General features: G+C 41.4%; 1 protein-coding gene across 3 annotated transcripts; it reads left to right on the forward strand.

Annotated features, from left to right (window-relative positions):
• Window positions 1-2,162: 2,162 nt before the first annotated feature.
• On the forward strand, window positions 2,163-17,809 carry znf76 (zinc finger protein 76). 3 transcript variants are annotated; one of them, XM_036559114.1, is made up of 14 exons: window positions 2,163-2,194; window positions 4,471-4,562; window positions 5,492-5,575; window positions 5,691-5,768; window positions 6,820-7,001; window positions 8,214-8,270; window positions 9,266-9,361; window positions 10,151-10,352; window positions 10,509-10,688; window positions 11,791-11,979; window positions 12,518-12,630; window positions 13,968-14,126; window positions 14,303-14,416; window positions 16,224-17,809. In XM_036559114.1, the coding sequence occupies exons 2-14, from the start codon at window positions 4,490-4,492 to the stop codon at window positions 16,311-16,313; spliced, it is 1,617 nt and encodes a 538-aa protein (XP_036415007.1). In that variant the 5' UTR covers window positions 2,163-2,194; window positions 4,471-4,489; the 3' UTR covers window positions 16,314-17,809. The 3 variants fall into 3 exon arrangements, with proteins under 3 accessions (XP_036415007.1, XP_036415009.1, XP_036415008.1); XM_036559116.1 differs by lacking the exon at window positions 2,163-2,194 and adding an exon at window positions 2,201-2,453; XM_036559115.1 differs by lacking the exon at window positions 2,163-2,194 and adding an exon at window positions 3,853-4,264.
• The last annotated feature ends 2,753 nt before the right edge of the window (window positions 17,810-20,562 follow it).

The following is a 20,562-nucleotide window of genomic DNA, read 5'->3' on the forward strand; positions in this document are numbered from 1 at the left end:
TATACAGAATTTTTTGAAAAATCAGTGGAGCTCCCCTTTAGCTTCAAGTTCAGTGGTAAAATGCTAACATAGCCACAATTAGCATCATATAAAAGACTTAAAGCTAACTAGTGGCTACCAAATGATGAGTAGCTGCTAGTTAGCATGGTGTCATTTTGCCAGTTAGCGCTATGCTAACTTGTCAGCTTTCTTTCGCTGTTAGCCGCGTTAGCATGCTCGGTCACCCCACTCCATTAAATCTGTTCTCTGCACATCGTTTTTCCTCAGACTGTTGCAGATTATGTTTGTGGCTTGTTATTTACAGTATGGAGCTGATACTGCTGATAAGTAATCAGTTTATTTTGAATAAGATGTTTATAATGATGAATAAATAAATAAATAAATAAATAATGATATGAATCTAAGATGGTGATTCTGGCACTACTGCGGGATTTCTAATGTAAACAAACGCTGCTGTTTATAAAGGTTTTCCTCTCTGAAATCCTCTTGTGTTTCTTGTGTTTCCTTTATGAATATTTTAGCATTTAAGACAAAGAAACAAAGCAGTTATCAATGTGCGTCACAGCCGTGCTGTGACAGAGGGGGGTATTTTAGGACGAACTGCCCGACCTGCACCCTGTTAACGTTAAGCTTAAACCTCCTAATGTCAGTTTTTAACAGTTAATTGTGAGAATACTCTGAACACTGTAATTACGTGAACTGTTCTCTCTGTATCTTTAGTGTGTGGCGGGTGAAGGTTGTGTTTAATAGTCCCTGTCAAGGACGCAGAAAAACAAAAGCTCATAAATGTTGAACGACTCGGCTCCTCTACAGGCGACGTGACATGAAATTATTTTTATGGTTAAACATTTTGGCTTGACAGAGTGCAAAGCAAAACTCAAGTACACAGCTAACTTAAAATTAAAAGCGTTTATATTCATTTAATATATTTTGTGTTAATGTACATATACGTTTAATCATGGAAAATGACGTGAAAATGACTTTTATTTTGTAATATTTGAGGTGGAACTTCAATGATGGTCTATATGGATATGTAAAATTTCTATAAAATATATATATAATTACATGCTTTTTTCACTTAAACGTTTTCATGCACTTTTATCGTGTTAACAATGAAGTTTAAAGTAATATTTAGTATATTTTAGAAAAGGGATTATGCCATGCATAGTTATTGTATTGATTAGTGTAGGTTTAAGTTTATCTTTTACACTTAAATTCCCACTCACAAAAAGTTATAAAATCACGAAAAATAAATGACTATTTGAGTTGTATTTTATAATGTGATATGCGTTGAGTATATATATTGGAACTCATGTAATCTTAAATATATTAACTATCCAATAAAAACGGTGTAGGGAGATTATAAAGGGCACCTGAATCATAATCATTAGTATTATTATTCTTATTTGAGTGAGTGAATTTATCAGTTGTTTTTATTAATTAATATTTTATCAATATTTTGTATTTTTCTTCTGTTATTATTAATATTTGGAACTTTAAGTAAATTAACTCGTCCTGTTTTATTAGTATTTTATATATTATTTTGTATTTTCTATATATTATTTTGTATCTGTATTATTATTATTATTATTATTACTAGTATTATTAATATTAACATTATTATTATGTGATTGGGTGAACTTGTCCATGTTTTATATTTGTTAGTATTTTTATATGATTTTGTTTTTTTGTTGTTATTATTTAGAACTTTATTTAAGTAAATTAACTCGTCATATTTCAATAGTATTTTATTTATTATTTTGTATTTTTTATATATTATTTTGTATCTCTATTATTATTATTATTATTGTTATTATTATTATTATTGTTATTACTATTATTATTATTATTAACATTATTATTATGTGAGTGGGTGGACTTGTCCATGTTTTTTATTTATTAGTATTTTTATATTATTTTGTTTTTTTGTTCTGTTATTATTTAGAACTTTATTTAAGTAAATTAACTCGTCATATTTTAATAGTATTTTATTTATTATTTTGTATTTTTTATATATTATTTTGTATCTCTATTATTATTATTATTGTTATTATTGTTGTTATTATTATTGTGTGAGCGGGTTGTCCGTGTTTTGTATTTTATCAGTATTTTATATGGTTTTGTGTTTTTCTCTGTTATTGTGATGATTACTCTGTGAGTGACTGAACTCATCCATGTTCCGGGGCTCATGGCGGTGAGTAGCTATCCCAGTTTGCGCTGCAGCAGAGGGAGAGATGGGATAGAAAATGGGGGAGAGCTGGAGCTAAACTCGGCAGTAGCCGCGAATCGGAGCTCATTAAAGTTCGTCCGAATCTGAAAATCCGAAAAGCAGGCTGTGAAACTGAAGCGGGTGGTGTTTGCTGCGCTGTAGCCGCTCAGATTGAGGCGCTGCTCGGAGAAAAGCGGCCTTCTGCCCTCAGACAGGCTTCAGTTAGCCTAGCCGCTAACAGCAGGTCCGAGCGATAAAAAGCGGGTTTACCGCGCTTTGGAAATAAAACACCCGGGTTTGCTTCGCTTTGTGTTCAGTTTCACACATCACGGTCTTACTTTCAATCTGGTTCGATCGCTGTCTTCAGATAGACGCGGGTTAGCGACGCTAAAACGCGGCTACAGCCTGTTAGCTGCCCGAAGTTAGAGTTGGATTCTTGTCCGAATTTTTTCGGTCCACCTTAAATGGTGTAGTAGTAACGTTTTGGCACATGGACACGCGGGTGTAACTGCTGTGCTGTTTAAGGTGGACCGGGTATTTAGCGTCGTGTTAGCTGCTGACATTGTGCGACTCTGAGTGTCGAAACTGAACTACAGAGTCTTTAATAACTGCTGGAGCGAAAGTGGTTCAGTTTTTATACAGTTGGTGTGTTTTAACCTTAAAAACAGCTCTGTCTGTTAATTAAACGGCCTGAACTAAACTAACCCCATCATAAGCTACTTAATAGCATGTTTGTCCTTAGCCAACAGCACCAAGTGTTGTAGCTACCTCTGAACTTTCTGCATGACAGTCTGTACAGTATGACATGAAGCTATGGCTTTAGGCCCCTGAGGGCAAGTCCACTGATTTTCACAATTTCAGCACGATTAAATGAATGAATTAATAATATAAAGATATAAACATAAAAGATATTAAAAAATAAGTAAAGATATAAACACCCTGCTGAAAAAGACAATTAGAAACCATTTTAATGGGAATTGGCTTAGTGATTTCCAATAGAGACCACTAGTTTCCTGTAGAACGCTTTTAGATCCCATTAGGAAGCCATCAAATGCATTGAGAATCAGCCTTTTAAACCTTAAACCATTAGGATCCTTTACACTGTAATATCAACCCATTAAAAAAGCCAAAACACATTACAAAACCATCAGGAACCAATAGAAAAACAATGCTTTCTATGAGTTTTTTCAGCAGGACGGAGCTGTTCAGAGTGGTTTGGTGTGAAACGCTCCGTTCTAGAGAAGCTTACTGAGTCAGAACTGTTCACAGTGGTGGTGATAGGAACCAGACGTCCACCTCTAAAAGCTCCCTCACAGAAAGTTCCTACATGAAATGGTTATGAATTCACTGCCTGATGACTGAGACACTGTTTATGATAGTTTAGAGAACTTAAACTCCATTCATGGTGGAGGGATACATGCAGGGCGCTGTGAGGCAAAATAGTCCCCAAAGAAAACTTATTATTTCAGATTTTCCACTATTTTCCATCATCAACATTCCATATAGACTCAGAAGACTCGTGTAGGTTCACTGGTGGTTCTGGATAGTAAATAAAATGTCTATATCTGTGTTGTAGTCATGGCGACCCCTGGTTCCTATCACCACCACTGTAAAGACATCTGAATCATTTCACACCAAACCACTCTGAATCTCTCTGTTCACACCTCAACAAATGAATTATGCACAAATTCTGGAACCCAGTGGAATTCCCTTTAAATGGAGAGTCGTGCAGCATACGGTTGAATTCCAAATGACTTTTTATTTGACCTAAAATGCACTAATGGAGTGTTATTTTATAACCTGGGGGCAGCCGTTTCTGATTCAGCCCATAGCATAGCGCGCCGGGCTACAGCCCCTTTTGACAACCAGAGGTTTTTCCACACAGCCAAGAATGAATGTGTTGGTTTTGTGACATCACAAACATCATGAAATCAGAACAGCCTGTTTTGAAAGTAACAATATTTACATATATTGACTTGTGTGTTATTGTTCTGAGCACACCGTTGAAGATACTACTCCGTCTATACACACATCAAACTCCTTCATTCAAAAAAAGTGAGGATAAAATCATTTTTTTCATGATAAGGGCTCTTTGAAGTCTTCTCTTCTGAAGTCACTGTTTCTGAGATAGCAGGTAGAAGGGTTTAGGGGAAGTGAATAAGGGTTGTTTGAGTATTTAGGACACAGGTGGGTCTGGAGCAGGACTGTGTGCTGGACTGTGACCCTGTATGTGTGTGTGTGTGTGTGTGTGTGTTGTATAGGTAGTGTGTGTGCAGTAGGATGGAGAGTTTGGGGCTGCAGGCTGTAGCTCTGAGTGATGGCTCCACCGCCTACATCCAGCAGGCGATTAACGGTGAGACAGAATCCACATCACAGTCTGGACTTGTTATTTTCATGTGCCGGAAGTACAACGGAATACTGAGCTGCTTCTCTCAGACCTCCACAATAAATACAGTAACGTTCAGTGAGAATACATGATGACAACACAGACAGCATTACAGTTACTTAACGTCTACGTGCACAGTGTTTGTATTTTCATGTCACGACTAAAGGTACCAAACACAGCCTAAAACACAACTAAAGGTACCACACACAGCCTAAAACGTGACTAAAGGTACCACACACAGCCTAAAACGCACCTAAAGGTACCACAGACAGCCTAAAACGCACCTAAAGGTACCACACACAGCCTAAAACACACCTAAAGGTACCACACACAGCCTAAAATGCAACTAAAGGTACCACACACAGCCTAAAACGCACCTAAAGGTACCACAGACAGCCTAAAACGCGACTAAAGGTACCAAACACAGCCTAAAACGCACCTAAAGGTACCACACACAGCCTAAAATGCAACTAAAGGTACCACACACAGCCTAAAACGCACCTAAAGGTACCACAGACAGCCTAAAACGCGACTAAAGGTACCAAACACAGCCTAAAACGCACCTAAAGGTACCACAGACAACCTAAAACACACCTAAAGGTACCACAGACAGCCTAAAACGCGACTAAAGGTACCACACACAGCCTAAAACATGAATAAAGGTGAGGCAGCACTTTTTATGTATATCATGAGTGGAATATGTCATGCTTTCTTTTATGTTTGTACTTTATGTTTGTACAGCTGTTTTAGCATATTATCTGAGCACCTTCACAGTGGCGAGACAGTAAGACAGAACTCTTCAGTATAGATACAGGGGACAAAAGTCAACTAACTTGAGTTGCTGTGTTCTCTCTCTCTCTCTCTCTCTCTCTCTCCCTCCTCTCTCTCTCTCTCAGACAGTAATCTGGTTGAAGGAGACACCATCCAGCTGGAGGACGGAACCACAGCATACATCCAGCAGGTCACAGTGCAGCAGAAAGGTCAGTTTGCATGATTTTATTTTTTTTAGGATAATAAACCAGCTCAGTGGCCAGAGTAAAGTAGTACATACATCACAGGTCAGTCTCTCTTATTCTCTGCTTTGTTCTCTTTCAGACACTCTGCCGTTTGAAGATGGTCAGGCGGTCCAGCTTGAGGACGGCACCACAGCCTACATCCACCGCACACCTAAAGGTAACATACACACGCAGCCTAAAACACACCTTAAGGTACCACACACAGCCTCAAACATGACTAAAGGTACCACGCGCAGCCTCGAACATGACTACAGGTACCACACGCAGCCTCAAACATGACTACAGGTACCACACGCAGCCTCAAACATGACTAAAGGTACCACACATAGCCTAAAACATGACTAAAGGTACCACACACAGCATAAAACATGACTAAAGTTACCACACATAGCCTAAAACATGACTACAGGTACCACACGCAGCCTCAAACATGACTAAAGGTACCACACATAGCCTAAAACATGACTAAAGGTACCACACACAGCATAAAACATGACTAAAGTTACCACACACAGCATAAAACATGACTAAAGGTACCACACATAGCCTAAAACATGACTAAAGGTACCACACACAGCATAAAACATGACTAAAGTTACCACACATAGCCTCAAACATGACTACAGGTGCCACACACAGCCTAAAACATGACTAAAGTTACCACACACAGCATAAAACATGACTAAAGGTACCACACATAGCCTAAAACATGACTAAAGGTACCACACACAGCATAAAACATGACTAAAGTTACCACACACAGCATAAAACATGACTAAAGGTACCACACATAGCCTAAAACATGACTAAAGGTACCACACACAGCATAAAACATGACTAAAGGTACCACACACAGCATAAAACATGACTAAAGGTACCACACATAGCCTAAAACATGACTACAGGTGCCACACACAGCCTAAAACATGACTACAGGTGCCACACACAGCCTAAAACATGACTAAAGTTACCACACACAGCATAAAACATGACTAAAGGTACCACACATAGCCTAAAACATGACTAAAGGTACCACACGCAGCATACTACACTATAGTATGGTATACTATGCAACACTATACTAATGGATATACTACTAACGGTGGTGAACTTTTGCGACACACTATTTAGTGCGGCGTTTGCTTTTGTGTGGCCGAAGTGTCTTTTTTTTTGCCGAAGTGTCTGACCTTTGACCTCTCTGAATGCAGATGGTTTTGACCCCGGTGCGGTGGAGGCGGTGCAGCTGGAGGATGGCAGCACAGCGTACATCCACCACCCATCAGCCCTGCAGCCAGGGAGCGCCATACTCACCGTACAGGCCGGGGGCGTGCTGGAGGAGCTCACTGCGGACCCCGACACCATCAGCACGCTGGAGAACTACTCTGCACGGGTCAGAAACCCGCACACAGAGCTTTAGTGCACAATAACCATAGTACTCATAACAGACAGCTCATATACCGCATTTAGCCCCACCCGCACAGTCTGATTGGTTGAAAAGTGTTTTTTTTGGGTTTTTTTTAACCACACCTGTACTGTTACACTGACCACTGGAAACAACATTGGTAGCACCATGGCCACTTGTGTGTAACTATTTTTTTAGGTAGAAAAAATCGCCAATATTCAAAAATAAGGATTACAGAATCTGTCTACCTACAGTATCTCAAGTTAGGACGTCCTAAACTACTCGATCGAGGTTGATAATGAGCTGTCATGTCTGTTGCCAAGCAGCCGACGATCCGTCCACAGCTGAAACGTAAACCCAAAACCAAAATAATGCTAAAAATGTAAGTTAGTTAGCTAGACAGCTGCTGTTATAGATGTAAAATACAACTAAGCAAAAGTGTGCTAAACTGTAAGTAGTGAATATTGTGAGAGCGCCCCCTGCTGTTTATCAGATCGTTGCCGCTCCTCAGTTTCAGTCTCCATTTCCCAAACGCTTTAGCCGAGCGCGCTAACGTTACTCCTCCTAATAAACGGACACACGTTCAGAACTTCAAAACTCCTTTTCCACAGAATATGATAGTGTTTTTACTGTTTATTCGCACGAGATTAACGTAATCTGGAGTTATTTCTACATCTTGTGTTATGGAAGGTAAAAGGCACTGGAATCTTTACTGATGCAGGAAAGCGCAGTCCGTAAAAATGACTGACGCTCTGCATTCTGACGGGACTAAACTCACTGAGAAACACCGGTAATAATTACATTACCCACCTCCTCATATAAAACTAATCCCACCCGAACAGGGCTTAAAACTGTTGTATGGAAGCAGCGGAGCGCTGGAGGTTGTGTGTTATGGTGAACGGAATCACGGCTGAGACGATCTACTGCGACCGAATCACAGTCCTGTTCTGTTTCTCAAATATTCAGCACATATTCTCTGTGTGGTGCAGCTGTCTTCCTCTTAGGCTCATATAATGTTGGTGATAATAATAACGGTGTTGTTAAAATGTGGACAGAAGTTTGTTTATTTATTTATTTGTTTATTTGTTTATTTATTGATTGTAGCAGGGACTAATTAACCCATGTGTCCAAGTTCACGGACAGTTATTGTTGATGATTAGAAACAGGCTGATGTGTTGTTTTACTGTGTGTGGTCTGTAGCTGACGAGTTCTAAGGTGGAGATGGATGAGAACAGTGCCGGGGCTAATGGAGTGAAGGTAAGTGCAGGTAAACCGGCTCTGTCCCAAATGCATTTACCTTCATACAGAGATGTACTTGGTCCGTCTCTGAGCACCACACACGTCACTCTCAGGGTGTTTCTCCTCTGAAAAGGTCTCAGAAGTCGTGTCGTCATTCTGTGTCGGTGTCACGCCCGTGTTAGGAACTCTGGATCTAAGCTGTTTATCTTCACAGAAAAAATAAACAGCATTTTATTAAATTGTCCTGGATCCTCTGAATTTTGGGATTATTAAGGAGTTAAAATGCTAATATTTCAACAACCAAGCTGACACTGCTGCACGCTGAAATGATGTCACATAAAAGTACGTCTACACTCTTAAAAAAGATGGTTCTTCAAGGGTTCTTTAGTAAAGACAGTGCTTCTATTCAGAACTCTGACTTTTATATAGAACCATTTCACTTGTTCTCTGCATGGTGAAATGGTTCTTCAGATTGATGGAGAATGTGTTGTATATGGTTCTACATAGAACCTTTTTGAAAATGGTTCTATATAGCACCAAAAAGACCAAAAAGGGTTCTCCTATTGTTACGATGTCAAGCTTGTAGCAATAGCAGAACCCCTTTTGGTGATGTTTAGAACTGTATACAACACATTCTCCTTCACTCTGAAGAACGATTTCACCATGCTAAGAACCAGTTAAGCATGCAAATGGTTCTTTGAGTGTTCATGGTACTAAAAAGAACCATTGTCTTTACTAAAGAACCCTTGAGAACCATCTTTTTATAGAGTGTATAGTAAATGTGTAATCTCAGGTTGATTTTTGTCACCTTTCAGTCGTTTTACTTCAGGTGTCCCCCAGGGGTCAGTATTGGGCCCCATCTTGTTTCTTTGTTTTTATATGCTTCCTGTGGGCAGTATTTCTCTCAGACTTAGTTTGTCTTCATTGTTTTTGCTGGCGACACACGTTTATTTTCAAACATAAACAAACTTATCGCTTGTCTTATCATCTGAAAATTTGGTTATTATTATTAGGCGTGGAATTCCTGTAAAACTCCTCAGGGGGAGAAAAGCTTCCAGTGCAGCTACGAGGGCTGCGGCCGACTCTACACCACGGCACACCATCTGAAGGTATAAACACACTCCTGGCCACTTCTTCACATTCACGATTGTTTTATAGCTTATCAGGAGCAACTGGGCTGCTTTTCACTTGATGGTGATGACAAACCATCAAAGATGTGAAGGACCATATCATGGAAAACTGAGTTTTCCTCACATTTTGGAGGATTTAAAAAAAAACGGTTTGATGTCCTTCTTAAACGTTGTTTCACATTAGTCCATATGTGGAAACTAAGCTGTGAAAACAGCCCCTTTTTAATTTATCATGGTTGTGATGTCATTCATTCATGAATGTCCATTTCAACCCACAGCAAATTAACCCCGCCCTACTGTTTTATTTATATTTATTATTTATATTAATAGTGTTTGTTATTTTATACATAGTAATTTCTTTGTAATACACTTTGGATTCATATATATCATAAACTCTTCACTGAAAAGCATTTTAAATGTTTTATTCAATGTTTCGAAAATTCTTTGCATAAGCATAAAATGATATATACTGTAATGAACTGTTTATTTGACTTGAGATTTGATCCCCCCTTTGGAAATATGATGAATTATGGATATGATTGTTTTTTTAATTCACAGCTGTCTGATTATCTGAAAGTTGTTCAGGACGAACAGATTACAGTAATTTTATACATTAATCTGAAACCTGGCTGGTTTTAGACTGTTGAAAACAGAGACTCTAATCCGTTGAACAGTGATGTGGATATAATGTGAATGTAAAATAGTATAAAAGAGCAGAACTGTGTGACGATTGTGCAGCTCTGACTCCTGTCCTGTACCTGTCCTCAGGTGCATGAGCGATCTCACACAGGTGACCGTCCGTACCGCTGTGAGATCCCCTCCTGCACTAAAGCCTTCTCCACCGGCTACGGCCTGAAGAGCCACCTGCGCACGCACACCGGAGAGAAACCCTACAAGTGTCCTGAGGACATGTGTTACAAAGCCTTCAAAACCTCCGGAGACCTGCAGAAGCACGTCCGCACGCACACAGGTGACACGCACACACACACACAGGTCACACACACACACAGGTAACATGCACATAGGTAATGTCAATGTTAACGCACACAGGTAACTGTCTCTCTCTCTCTCTCTCTCTCTCTCTCTCTCTCTCTCTCTCTCTCTCTCTCTGTCTGTCTGTCTGTAGGTGAGAAGCCGTTTAAGTGTCCGTTCGAAGGCTGTGGACGCTCCTTCACCACCTCCAACATCAGGAAGGTCCACATGCGCACGCACACGGGCGAGAGACCGTACCTGTGTCCAGAGCCGGCGTGTGGACGAGGCTTCGCCAGTGCCACCAACTACAAAAACCACATGAGGATACACACGGGTACACACTCCGCACGGCACACACTCCTCACTGATCTGAGAGACATGACTCTGAATGAGTCATGAATTCATAAATTAGATATTATTATCTGCAGACTATAGAATATAATATTCATCATTCACTGCATCTATAATAGACACAGGATGTAATAATATGACAGCACAGTCAAAACACAGTAGTGGTCGATCAACATAGAGCTCTATTAGTTTAATAATGTCACTGTGCCCGAGTAGACAGTGGGCACAATTTTGAGCTTGTATTTTGTTAGTTTGAGAGATAAAGAGGCTTTAAAAAGTGGGCGTGGCCTTATTTTCTGCCATAAAGTAATTGTAAAACGTTTGAATTTTGTAGTAAGCTTTAACTTTTGAACTATCAATACTAGATGCATGAAATTCTCAGGGATTATACTTTGTTTAATGCTTAAAACAGAAGATACAGACATGCAGGTTTGCCAGATTTTGCTGCAATGTATTGTGTCTCTATGTTTTTTGTTAGTTCCTCTGTATCTCCACACAGAGAAGCCCCTCAGATATTTTAAGTTTGGGAATGGATTTGCATAATTATGATACAATTTAAAAGATTTCTGATTTAAAATGAAAACCTCACGCTTACATTTCAAATGCATGTTTTTCTGCATGGAGGCAGATTTACTCTACGAAGCCCGGCTGATGACATCCTGTATGAATAAAAATAACGCGTGGACATGAGTGGCCACGACTTAGTAAGGTGTGGGAACGAGATCATGCCTTATTAAGCTGTGGCCAAGGCTTAATTATCTCACTCGCACACCTTACTACGTCATAGCCATACATTAAGATCTTGTTCCCACACATCACTACTGTTGGCCAGGACTTAATTATCTCGTTCCCATGCTTTAATAAGTCGTGGCCACGCATTATTATTATTTATACAGTATGATCACCAGCAGGGCACTGTATTACTCTCTGTACTGTGATGTAAAAGTTATTATATTTGACTTCAAAAATAAATGAAAAACATTTTAATGATGTAAAGAAATGACTGACTCTCTCTCTCTCTCTCTCTCTCTCTCTCTCTCTCTCTCTCTCTCTCTCTCTCTCTCTCTTTCTCTGTGTCTCTGTAGGTGAGAAGCCGTATCTGTGTACGGTTCCCGGATGTGGGAAGCGTTTTACGGAATACTCCAGTCTGTATAAACACCACGTCGTTCACACGCACTGCAAACCGTACAGCTGCAACCACTGCGGGAAAACCTACCGACAGACCTCCACGCTCGCCATGCACAAACGCACCGTACACGGAGACTACGCCGAGGGTACCACACACACCTCACACTGAGACTCCAGCACCGTCCACACCCAGAACCCACACACTTTATACCGGCAGCGTTCAGGCTTTGTGTCACTCACACATAGGGATGGATATCGTTAGGATTTTATCAATACCAATACTGCCTATTGATACCAATACTTATCGATACTCTTATTGATACTACTCTCCATGATTTGGTGCAGAAAACAGACCTGACATGAAAAGATGTGAAAAGATCAAAATCAAAATATTACAACCATAATCAAAACAAAAGTAGTTACCCCAGTTATCAGGACGGCTCACGCGAAACTCAAACTTGGGCTACCTATCGGTTAGCGATTTATGCTATGCTAGCTACCAAATTTTAATTCAGAACAGACTCAGTTTATAATTAGCACTCGGTTATTTACACCCGCCAGGGCATTAATACTGATATTATTACTGTTATTATAGCTTAATATGACAATTTACTGGAAGTACAAGAGTTTCTAACTGTGTGTGTGTGTGTGTGTGTGTGTGTGTGTGTGTGTGTGTGTGTGTAGAGACGGAGGCTATAGAGTCTACTCAGCAGCAGCAGGGTGTGTATGCAGAGGGGTCGGAGCAGAAGGAGGAGTCTCAGGCTGTCATGGAGACCGACGATGTCATTGGCTCTCAGGTAGTTTCAATCATTCATGGGCGGAGAAGTGAGTCAGTGTTACTGAGCGCGCTTCAAATGTCTTGAATGCAGCCTGCGTAGGGCACTTACAAGGCGGCACACTAAGGCCCAGTCCCATTTCTTATTTTTACCCCTTGTTTTCGAGTGTTGCCCCTTGTTACTGAGTTACAGGGTAGTGGTTGAAATCCTCCCTCTGAAATGGGACCCTCAAATAAAAAGAGCATCACTTCATTAACAGCTACCAGCGCTGCTCTGTAGGCGACCCTGCCAGTCTGCAGTGACAGCAGAGGAGGGTAAAGTTCAGCTCCTCACTGCTGGGCTTTAGTTACATTTAGGGCATCATATGATCTTCAAAGAGGGGGGCAATTATTTATTATCACCCACCCCTAATTCTTCAGTGATATGAAGCTGAAGTCAGATATTCACCAGCTTCTTGTTCGGATTTTCCTGTTTCGCCTCAAATGGAGCAGCAGTTCTGACGGCTGAGGCTCCAGAATGGAACTGCTGCACCGTTTAAGGTGGAACAGGAAATTTAGCTGCCAAGATGTCAGCAGTGCTGTTAGGGATTTTTTATGCTTGTTATGAAGAAAATGACCATAATACACTGAAATGACATTAAACTAAGAGAATATGATGGTTATTGTGATTTTTAACAGAGAAAATTCTCACATTTGTGGGTTTCTTTGATCTCTTGTTCAGCCATCTTTTTGATTTTTCTTTTTTCCTCATAACTCTCTGTTTGGAGTCTCTGAAAATCCTCTGTTTGGAGGGTCATGTAGCCCCAACACTTCACCACCCCCCCCCTCTATCTCAGCAAGAATCAGGACACCCTACCCTAGACGAGAACACGCAGAACAGAGGGGTAGTGCTGAGTGGTAGAGGTGGCGAGGGGTGAAATGGGACGGGGCCTCAGAGTAGCCATTACAAACATTGTTCCGAATTGAAGGGATGAACTGATGGACACTTTGCTCCCAGGATGCTTTGCAGGGGTAATCAGCTTTAGTAGAAGAGCGCGTCACAAATATTCATCACTGATTCTGATTCTAGTTTCTTTACAGCTATTTTTTTTTATTTGCCTTATTATTTTATTTTGTTGTTTTTTATGCCCAAAAGCTCTGTGAGCGACACACTTTCAGTACTTTCCATCAGCCAAGTCACAATCTAAAGCCTGTAAAATGCTGTTCAGGCCAGCTTTGTGCAAATGTTTGGGCACCCACCCTCTGTGTCATGTCGACGTGTGTTCTACGTGATTCAGACGAGATGATAATAATAATGATGTGCAATTTTACTCATTTTAGCCTCATTTAGTTTCATTTTTGGCTGCCTGTGTGTTACAGGTCAATCTGACCGCTGAAGATCTACAGGCTCTGACCGCTGGCATTACCATGGTAGCGCAGGACGGCACCACCATCACCGTGCCCGCCCACCAGGGCATCCTGAGCGGCAGGCAGCAACACGTCGCCATGGTTACTCGAGACGGCAAGGAGCTGCAGCAGGTGGGCTTTCACACTGCAGATTAGATTCAGTTGCATTAGACTTGATTAGAGATTAGATTTATATCAACAATGAGCAAAATTGTTTTGTGCAAAAATAATAATAATAATAATAATAATAATAATAATCATTTCAAACAGCTAATAACTAACCATTCTGCTCTCTTTCTCTCCTTCAGGTTGCTATAGTAACATCAGACGCCATCATGTCAGCCGGGTCAGGGATGAGCTCTCCTCAGTGTCAGCAGGTGGCGCTGTTGGCCACGGCAAACGGCACACAGATAGCAGTGCAGGTTCGTGCTTCTCCTGAACGTTAGCGCACAGGCAGACGCTACAGCACCTTATTCAGCGCCTGTCAAGTTTGAATGAATGTAAATTTGCAAATTTAATAAAATCAAATTCCATCAGTCCAATCTGCAGAATTACTGTGATGTACAGTATTATCATCATCCAAATCCACTAATTAAGTGCCACATGGGCGTGTCCCCCTGATGATGATGTAATTACTATGGGCTGCATCTAATACTGCTGAATAATCTGTATTGATAACTGTATTGTGCACGGATTGCATGTCCTTTCTTCTGGACAAGCTCGTCCATTTTACTGTCCACTAAGGGGAGTAGACCCCACGTCCAGAAGTTTCTGTGTTATGTTATTATTGTTGTATGTTATTATCTTTTCTTGTGGTGTTCAGAGTATGCGTGCATTGCTAATTAGTTAAATTGTTTGTAGAGTCTATAATTTAGTGTGTTCTTTTATATCGCATACATTGTTGAAATAACAAAAATTACAATAATTGTACAAAATGAATGGTCAAATAATAACAAAGCAATGAAAAAAAAGAAAACAACAATATTTTGTGTGACGTCAGCGTCACAGCATTCAATAATATTAATTAGCAGCTCGCGGCTCCTACTGTTCTTAGCTCCGCGGCTTATAATCTTAGTCATTATAATTATATTACTGATCAATTTTAATATACAAAATGTACCATTTATACCGATCAGCCATAACATTCTGACCACCTCCTTGTTTCTACACTCATTGTCCATTTTATCAGCTCCACTTACTATATAGGTGCACTTTGTAGTTCTACAGTTACAGACTGTAGTCCATCTGTTTCTCTGATACTTTGTTAGCCCCCTTTTACCCTGTTCTTCAGTGGTCAGGACCCCCATGGACCCTCACAGAGCAGGTACTATTTGGGTGGTGGATCATTCTCAGCACTGCAGTAACACTGACGTGGTGGTGGCGGTGTGCTAGTGTGTGTTGCGCTGGTGCGAGTGGATCAGACACAGCAGTGCTGCTGGAGTTTTAAAGCACTGTGTCCACTCACTGTCCACTCTATTAGACACTCCTACCTTGTCGGTCCACCTTGTAGATGTAAAGTCAGAGACGATAGCTCATCTGCTGCTGCACAGTTTGTGTTGGTCATCCTCCAGTCCTTCATCAGTGGTCACAGGACGCTGCCCACAGGACGCTGTTGGCTGGATATTTCTGGTTGGTGGACTATTCTCAGTCCAGCAGTGACACTGAGGAGTTTAAAAACTCCAGCAGCACTGCTGTGTCTGATCCACTCAGACCAGCACAACACACACTAACACACCACCACCACGTCAGTGTTACTGCAGTGCTGAGAATGATCCACCACCCAAATAGTACCTGCTCTGTGAGGGTCCATGGGGGTCCTGACCACTGAAGAACAGGGTAAAAGGGGGCTAACAAAGTATCAGAGAAACAGATGGACTACAGTCTGTAACTGTAGAACTACAAAGTGACCCTATATAGTAAGTGGAGCTGATAAAATGGACAATGAGCGTAGAAACAAGGAAGTGGTCAGAATGTTATGCCTGACCGGTGTATATCATGTGTGTCAGGCTCCAGTCCTCACGGGCCAAAACACTGCAGACCTCAGTTCACTGCCTCATTAAACACACCTGATTCAGTTCATCAGCTAATTAGCAAGACCTTCTTTAACTGAATTCAGTGTTAGAGGAGGGTAAGCGCTGATCTCCACAGCACTTTGGACCAGAAGCTCCCAGTTTGACATGACTTGAATAAATAGTTACTGTTATTATCGTTGTTATTACTGTTGATCAGCTGGAGGAGCAGCAGACGTTAGAAGAAGCGATCAGCATGGCCACTGCGACCATACAGCAGGGACTGACCCAGGATCAGGCAGAACCCTGACCGCATCATCCACAGAAGTGACCCAGGATCAGCCAGAACCCTGACCACAGCATCCACACAACTGACCCAGGATCATCCAGAACCCTGACCACAGCATCCACACAGCTGACCCAGGATCATCCAGAACCCTGACCACAGCATCCACACAGCTGACCCAGGATCATCCAGAACCCTGACCACAGCATCCACACGACTGACCCAGGATCAACCAGAACCCTGACCACAGCATCCACGCGACTGACCCAGGATCAACCAGAACCCTGACCCAGGATCAGCCAGAACCCTGACCACAGCATCCACACGACTGACCCAGGATCAACCAGAACCCTGACCACAGCATCCACGCGACTGACCCAGGATCAACCAGAACCCTGACCACAGCATCCACACGACTGACCCAGGATCAACCAGAACCCTGACCACAGCATCCACGCGACTGACCCAGGATCAACCAGAACCCTGACCACAGCATCCACACAACTGACCCAGGATCAACCAGAACCCTGACCCAGGATCAGCCAGAACCCTGACCACAGCACCCACACAACTGACCCAGGATCAGCCAGAACCCTGACCACAGCATCCACACAACTGACCCAGGATCAACCAAAACCCTGACCACAGCATCCACACAACTGACCCAGGATCAACCAGAACCCTGACCCAGGATCAGCCAGAACCCTGACCACAGCATCCACGCGACTGACCCAGGATCAGCCAGAACCCTGACCACAGCATCCACACAACTGACCCAGGATCAGCCAGAACCCTGACCACAGCATCCACACAACTGACCCAGGATCAGCCAGAACCCTGACCACAGCATCCACACAACTGACCCAGGATCAGCCAGAACCCTGACCACAGCATCCACGCGACTGACCCAGGATCAGCCAGAACCCTGACCACAGCATCCACACAACTGACCCAGGATCAGCCAGAACCCTGACCACAGCATCCACACAACTGACCCAGGATCAGCCAGAACCCTGACCACAGCATCCACACAACTAACCCAGGATAAGCCAGAACCCTGACCACAGCATCCACACAACTAACCCAGGATAAGCCAAAACCCTCACCGCAGCGTCCACAGAACTGCCCAGTCAGATCTGATATCTGGTCTCAGGTCAGTGTTTTAGGGCAGTGGTTCTCCCAGGAGGTCTTTCATAAGGCAGAACTTCTCCAGTTGGTAAGATAAGCCCAAAATAACGACTGACCGATATGAGAAGAGGGTCATTCTGATTGGATGGTCCTTACTTTGGGCTTCAGTGATCCAGCTAACTGAGAAATCCTGCTTTGTGAAACACCATCACTGCTTCTGTGTGTGTGTGTGAGTGTGTGTGTGTGTGTGTGTGTGTGTGTGTGTTTCGGAGCTGAAGTGTTTTTTCAAAATCAATTAAGTTAATATACAGACGAGTTTTCAGGTATGTTGTTAATAATGTGTACAGTTGTAAATAAAAATAACAGATGAATAAATGAGCTTTACACTCTGAGTTTCTCCGCATTGTGTCTGTATGTTTATTCCGTTATTATTACAGTGTTTACTGGATGTTGGGCCTCAAACCGACCAGCAGGGGGCGCACTTACCCACACAATCACTTCACTAGTGATTTGAGTGAGTTGCTGAGTTGGGACTTTTACTTCCTCAGTCCCTCAAAACCGTTTTGAAATCATAAATTTTCATATTTGTGTCACTTCCCCCTTTTTTGATTGTAAAGTTTCATTGAATTTTCAGGTGAAGTTACAAAAGAGGCACATAAACCATTAGAACAGATCACATAAAGCAGGATAATAATCAGACTTTATTGATACGGCACCTGTCAAACAAATCAAACTGCAATTCACAGTGCTTTAGAAGTGACTGACAACGTCTGATAAAACACAGTATTAAAATGGATTTAGAGACTAAAATATGCACAGTTTAAGAAGACAACAATAAAAATGGGTGGTTAAGAGAATAAAAGACAAATAATAAAAGATATTACGAGCTATAGAAACACAAAATTGTGAAATAAGATGCAAAATAAATTATGATAAAACAGTAAAATGCTAACCAAGTAAGATGGTGTAAAATAAAATTGATTACTAGTAAAATGTTAGGAAAATAGAACAAAATAAATAAATAATAATGCTGATAAATTCAGTGTAAATAATACATTTATAATAATAACTTCAGGGTTACATCTGTGCACTCCTCACTTTATCTTATAAAAATAAGTAAATATAAATAAAGTTTGAGAGGAAAAAAACTCTAAGTTGTTCCTGCAGCTGCTGCTCAGGTTCTCAGTTTGGGTCAGTTCTGACCACACCAGATTCCTTCAGACCTGATTAGAGCCCCGTTCGGTTCTGCTCAGTGAGCTTTGTGATTTTGTAAGAAGGTGTTTCTTCCTTTCTGACTGATAAAACTACAAAAGATCTGATTTATTAATCAGGTTGAACTGGTTGATAAAGTGCCTGTGGCGTTTTACTGCTGCTCTTTTACTCACATTTTGTTTTATTTGTCTCATATTTTGTGTTAAATTGTTTTATTACTGCCAGATTAATCTTAATATTGAGTTTGTGTTCTTTAATTTTCATGTTTTTTTCATATCTGCGCTGTGTTTATGCTGGTGTCTCTTGTGGTCGCTGCTCTGTTCCGCTTCTGCTATTCCTCTGTTCTCCCTCAACAACAGCCTCTGATTGGCTGAGCCGTGGTGACATCACGTCCCACCAGCAGCCAGTAGCTGCAGAGAGGAAGGGGAGGTGTGTTTGTGTGGGGGAGGGAGTTTCCTCTGTTCCACTCTGTGTGTGTGTGTGTGTGTGTGTGTGTGTGTGCGCGCGTGTGTGTGTGTGTTTGTGTGTGTATGTGTGCCAGGTTTATGCTACATTGTGGGGACGTCTCTTCCTTGTTGGGGACCTCAAGCAGGTCCCCACAATGTAAATCATAAACTTTAAGTTGAAAATATGTTTTAAGCTAAGGGTAACGTTAAGGTTAGTGTTAAGGTCAGGGTTAGGATTAGGGTTAGGCTTGTAATAGTTATCTTTAAGGTTTAGTTAAGTCTCCAGGAAATGAAAGGAAGTCTAGGTAATGTCCCCACAATTCACAACAACAAACCTGAGTGTGTGTGTGTGTACTTCCGTTCATACGTGTGGAATCTGTGTTCAGTAAATGATGAACGGAGCTGTAAATGATTCCATAATAATTGAGAACACAGAGAACATCTCTGCACATTTTAATACACAGTTACTGTTTATTTACTGAGTTTAACAGATTGAGAAAAAAACATGAAATATAAAATGTGCCATCACTTTTGCTTGGGTTACATTTTATGTTTTATTTTATTTCAATATGTTAAATTCAGTAAGTAAACAGTAATTGTGTATTAAAATGTGTGGAGGTGTGTTTTCTGTAGAGGATGTGTTCACTTATTCACACTTTGAAAACAATACAAACACTGCATTCAACCAAAGGTTGTGCAAACTTTTGCAAAGTGTGTACACAGTCACATGTGGTTTTACTGTTATGACTGATCAGTGTATTGTTGTGCATATATATATATATGTATATATATATATATATATATATACACACACACACACACAACGATCAGCCATAACATTATCCTTATTTCTATGCTCATTGTCCATTTTATCAGCTCCACTTACTATATAGGGTCACTCTGTAGTTCTACAGTTACAGACTGTAGTCCGTCTGTTTCTCTGATACTTTGTTAGCCCCCTTTTACCCTGTTCTTCAGTGGTCACGACCCCCATGGACCCTCACAGAGCAGGTACTATTTGGGTGGTGGGTCATTCTCAGCACTGCAGTAACACTGACGTGGTGGTGGTGTGTTAGTGTGTGTTGTGCTGGTACGAGTGGATCAGACACAGCAGTGCTGCTGGAGTTTTTAAACACTGTGTCCACTCACTGTCCACTCTATTAGACACCCCTACCGTGTTGGTCCACCTTGTAGATGTAAAGTCAGAGACGATAGCTCATCTGCTGCTGCAGTTTGTGTTGGTCATTCTCTAGTCCTTCATCAGTGGTCACAGGACGCTGTTGGCTGGATATTTCTGGTTGGTGGACTATTCTCAGTCCAGCAGTGACACTGAGGAGTTTAAAAACTCCAGCAGCACCGCTGTGTCTGATCCACTCAGACCAGCACAACACACACTAACACACCACCACCACGTCAGTGTTACTGCAGTGCTGAGAATGATCCACCACCCAAATAGTACAAGCTCTGTGGGGGTCCATGGGGGTCCT

The sequence above is a fragment of the Colossoma macropomum genome, unplaced genomic scaffold (assembly GCF_904425465.1).
Source record: "Colossoma macropomum unplaced genomic scaffold, Colossoma_macropomum, whole genome shotgun sequence".
Taxonomy (NCBI): Eukaryota; Metazoa; Chordata; class Actinopteri; order Characiformes; family Serrasalmidae; genus Colossoma; species Colossoma macropomum.

Coding starts and splice junctions, on each gene's coding strand:
- znf76 (XM_036559114.1), top strand. CDS start 4,490: ATGGAGAGTTTGGGGCTGCAGGCTGTAGCTCTGAGTGATGGCTCCACC. Junction 5,576..5,690: donor GGTCACAGTGCAGCAGAAAG/GTCAGTTTGCAT, acceptor GTTCTCTTTCAG/ACACTCTGCCGTTTGAAGAT. Junction 12,631..13,967: donor ACGATGTCATTGGCTCTCAG/GTAGTTTCAATC, acceptor TGTGTGTTACAG/GTCAATCTGACCGCTGAAGA.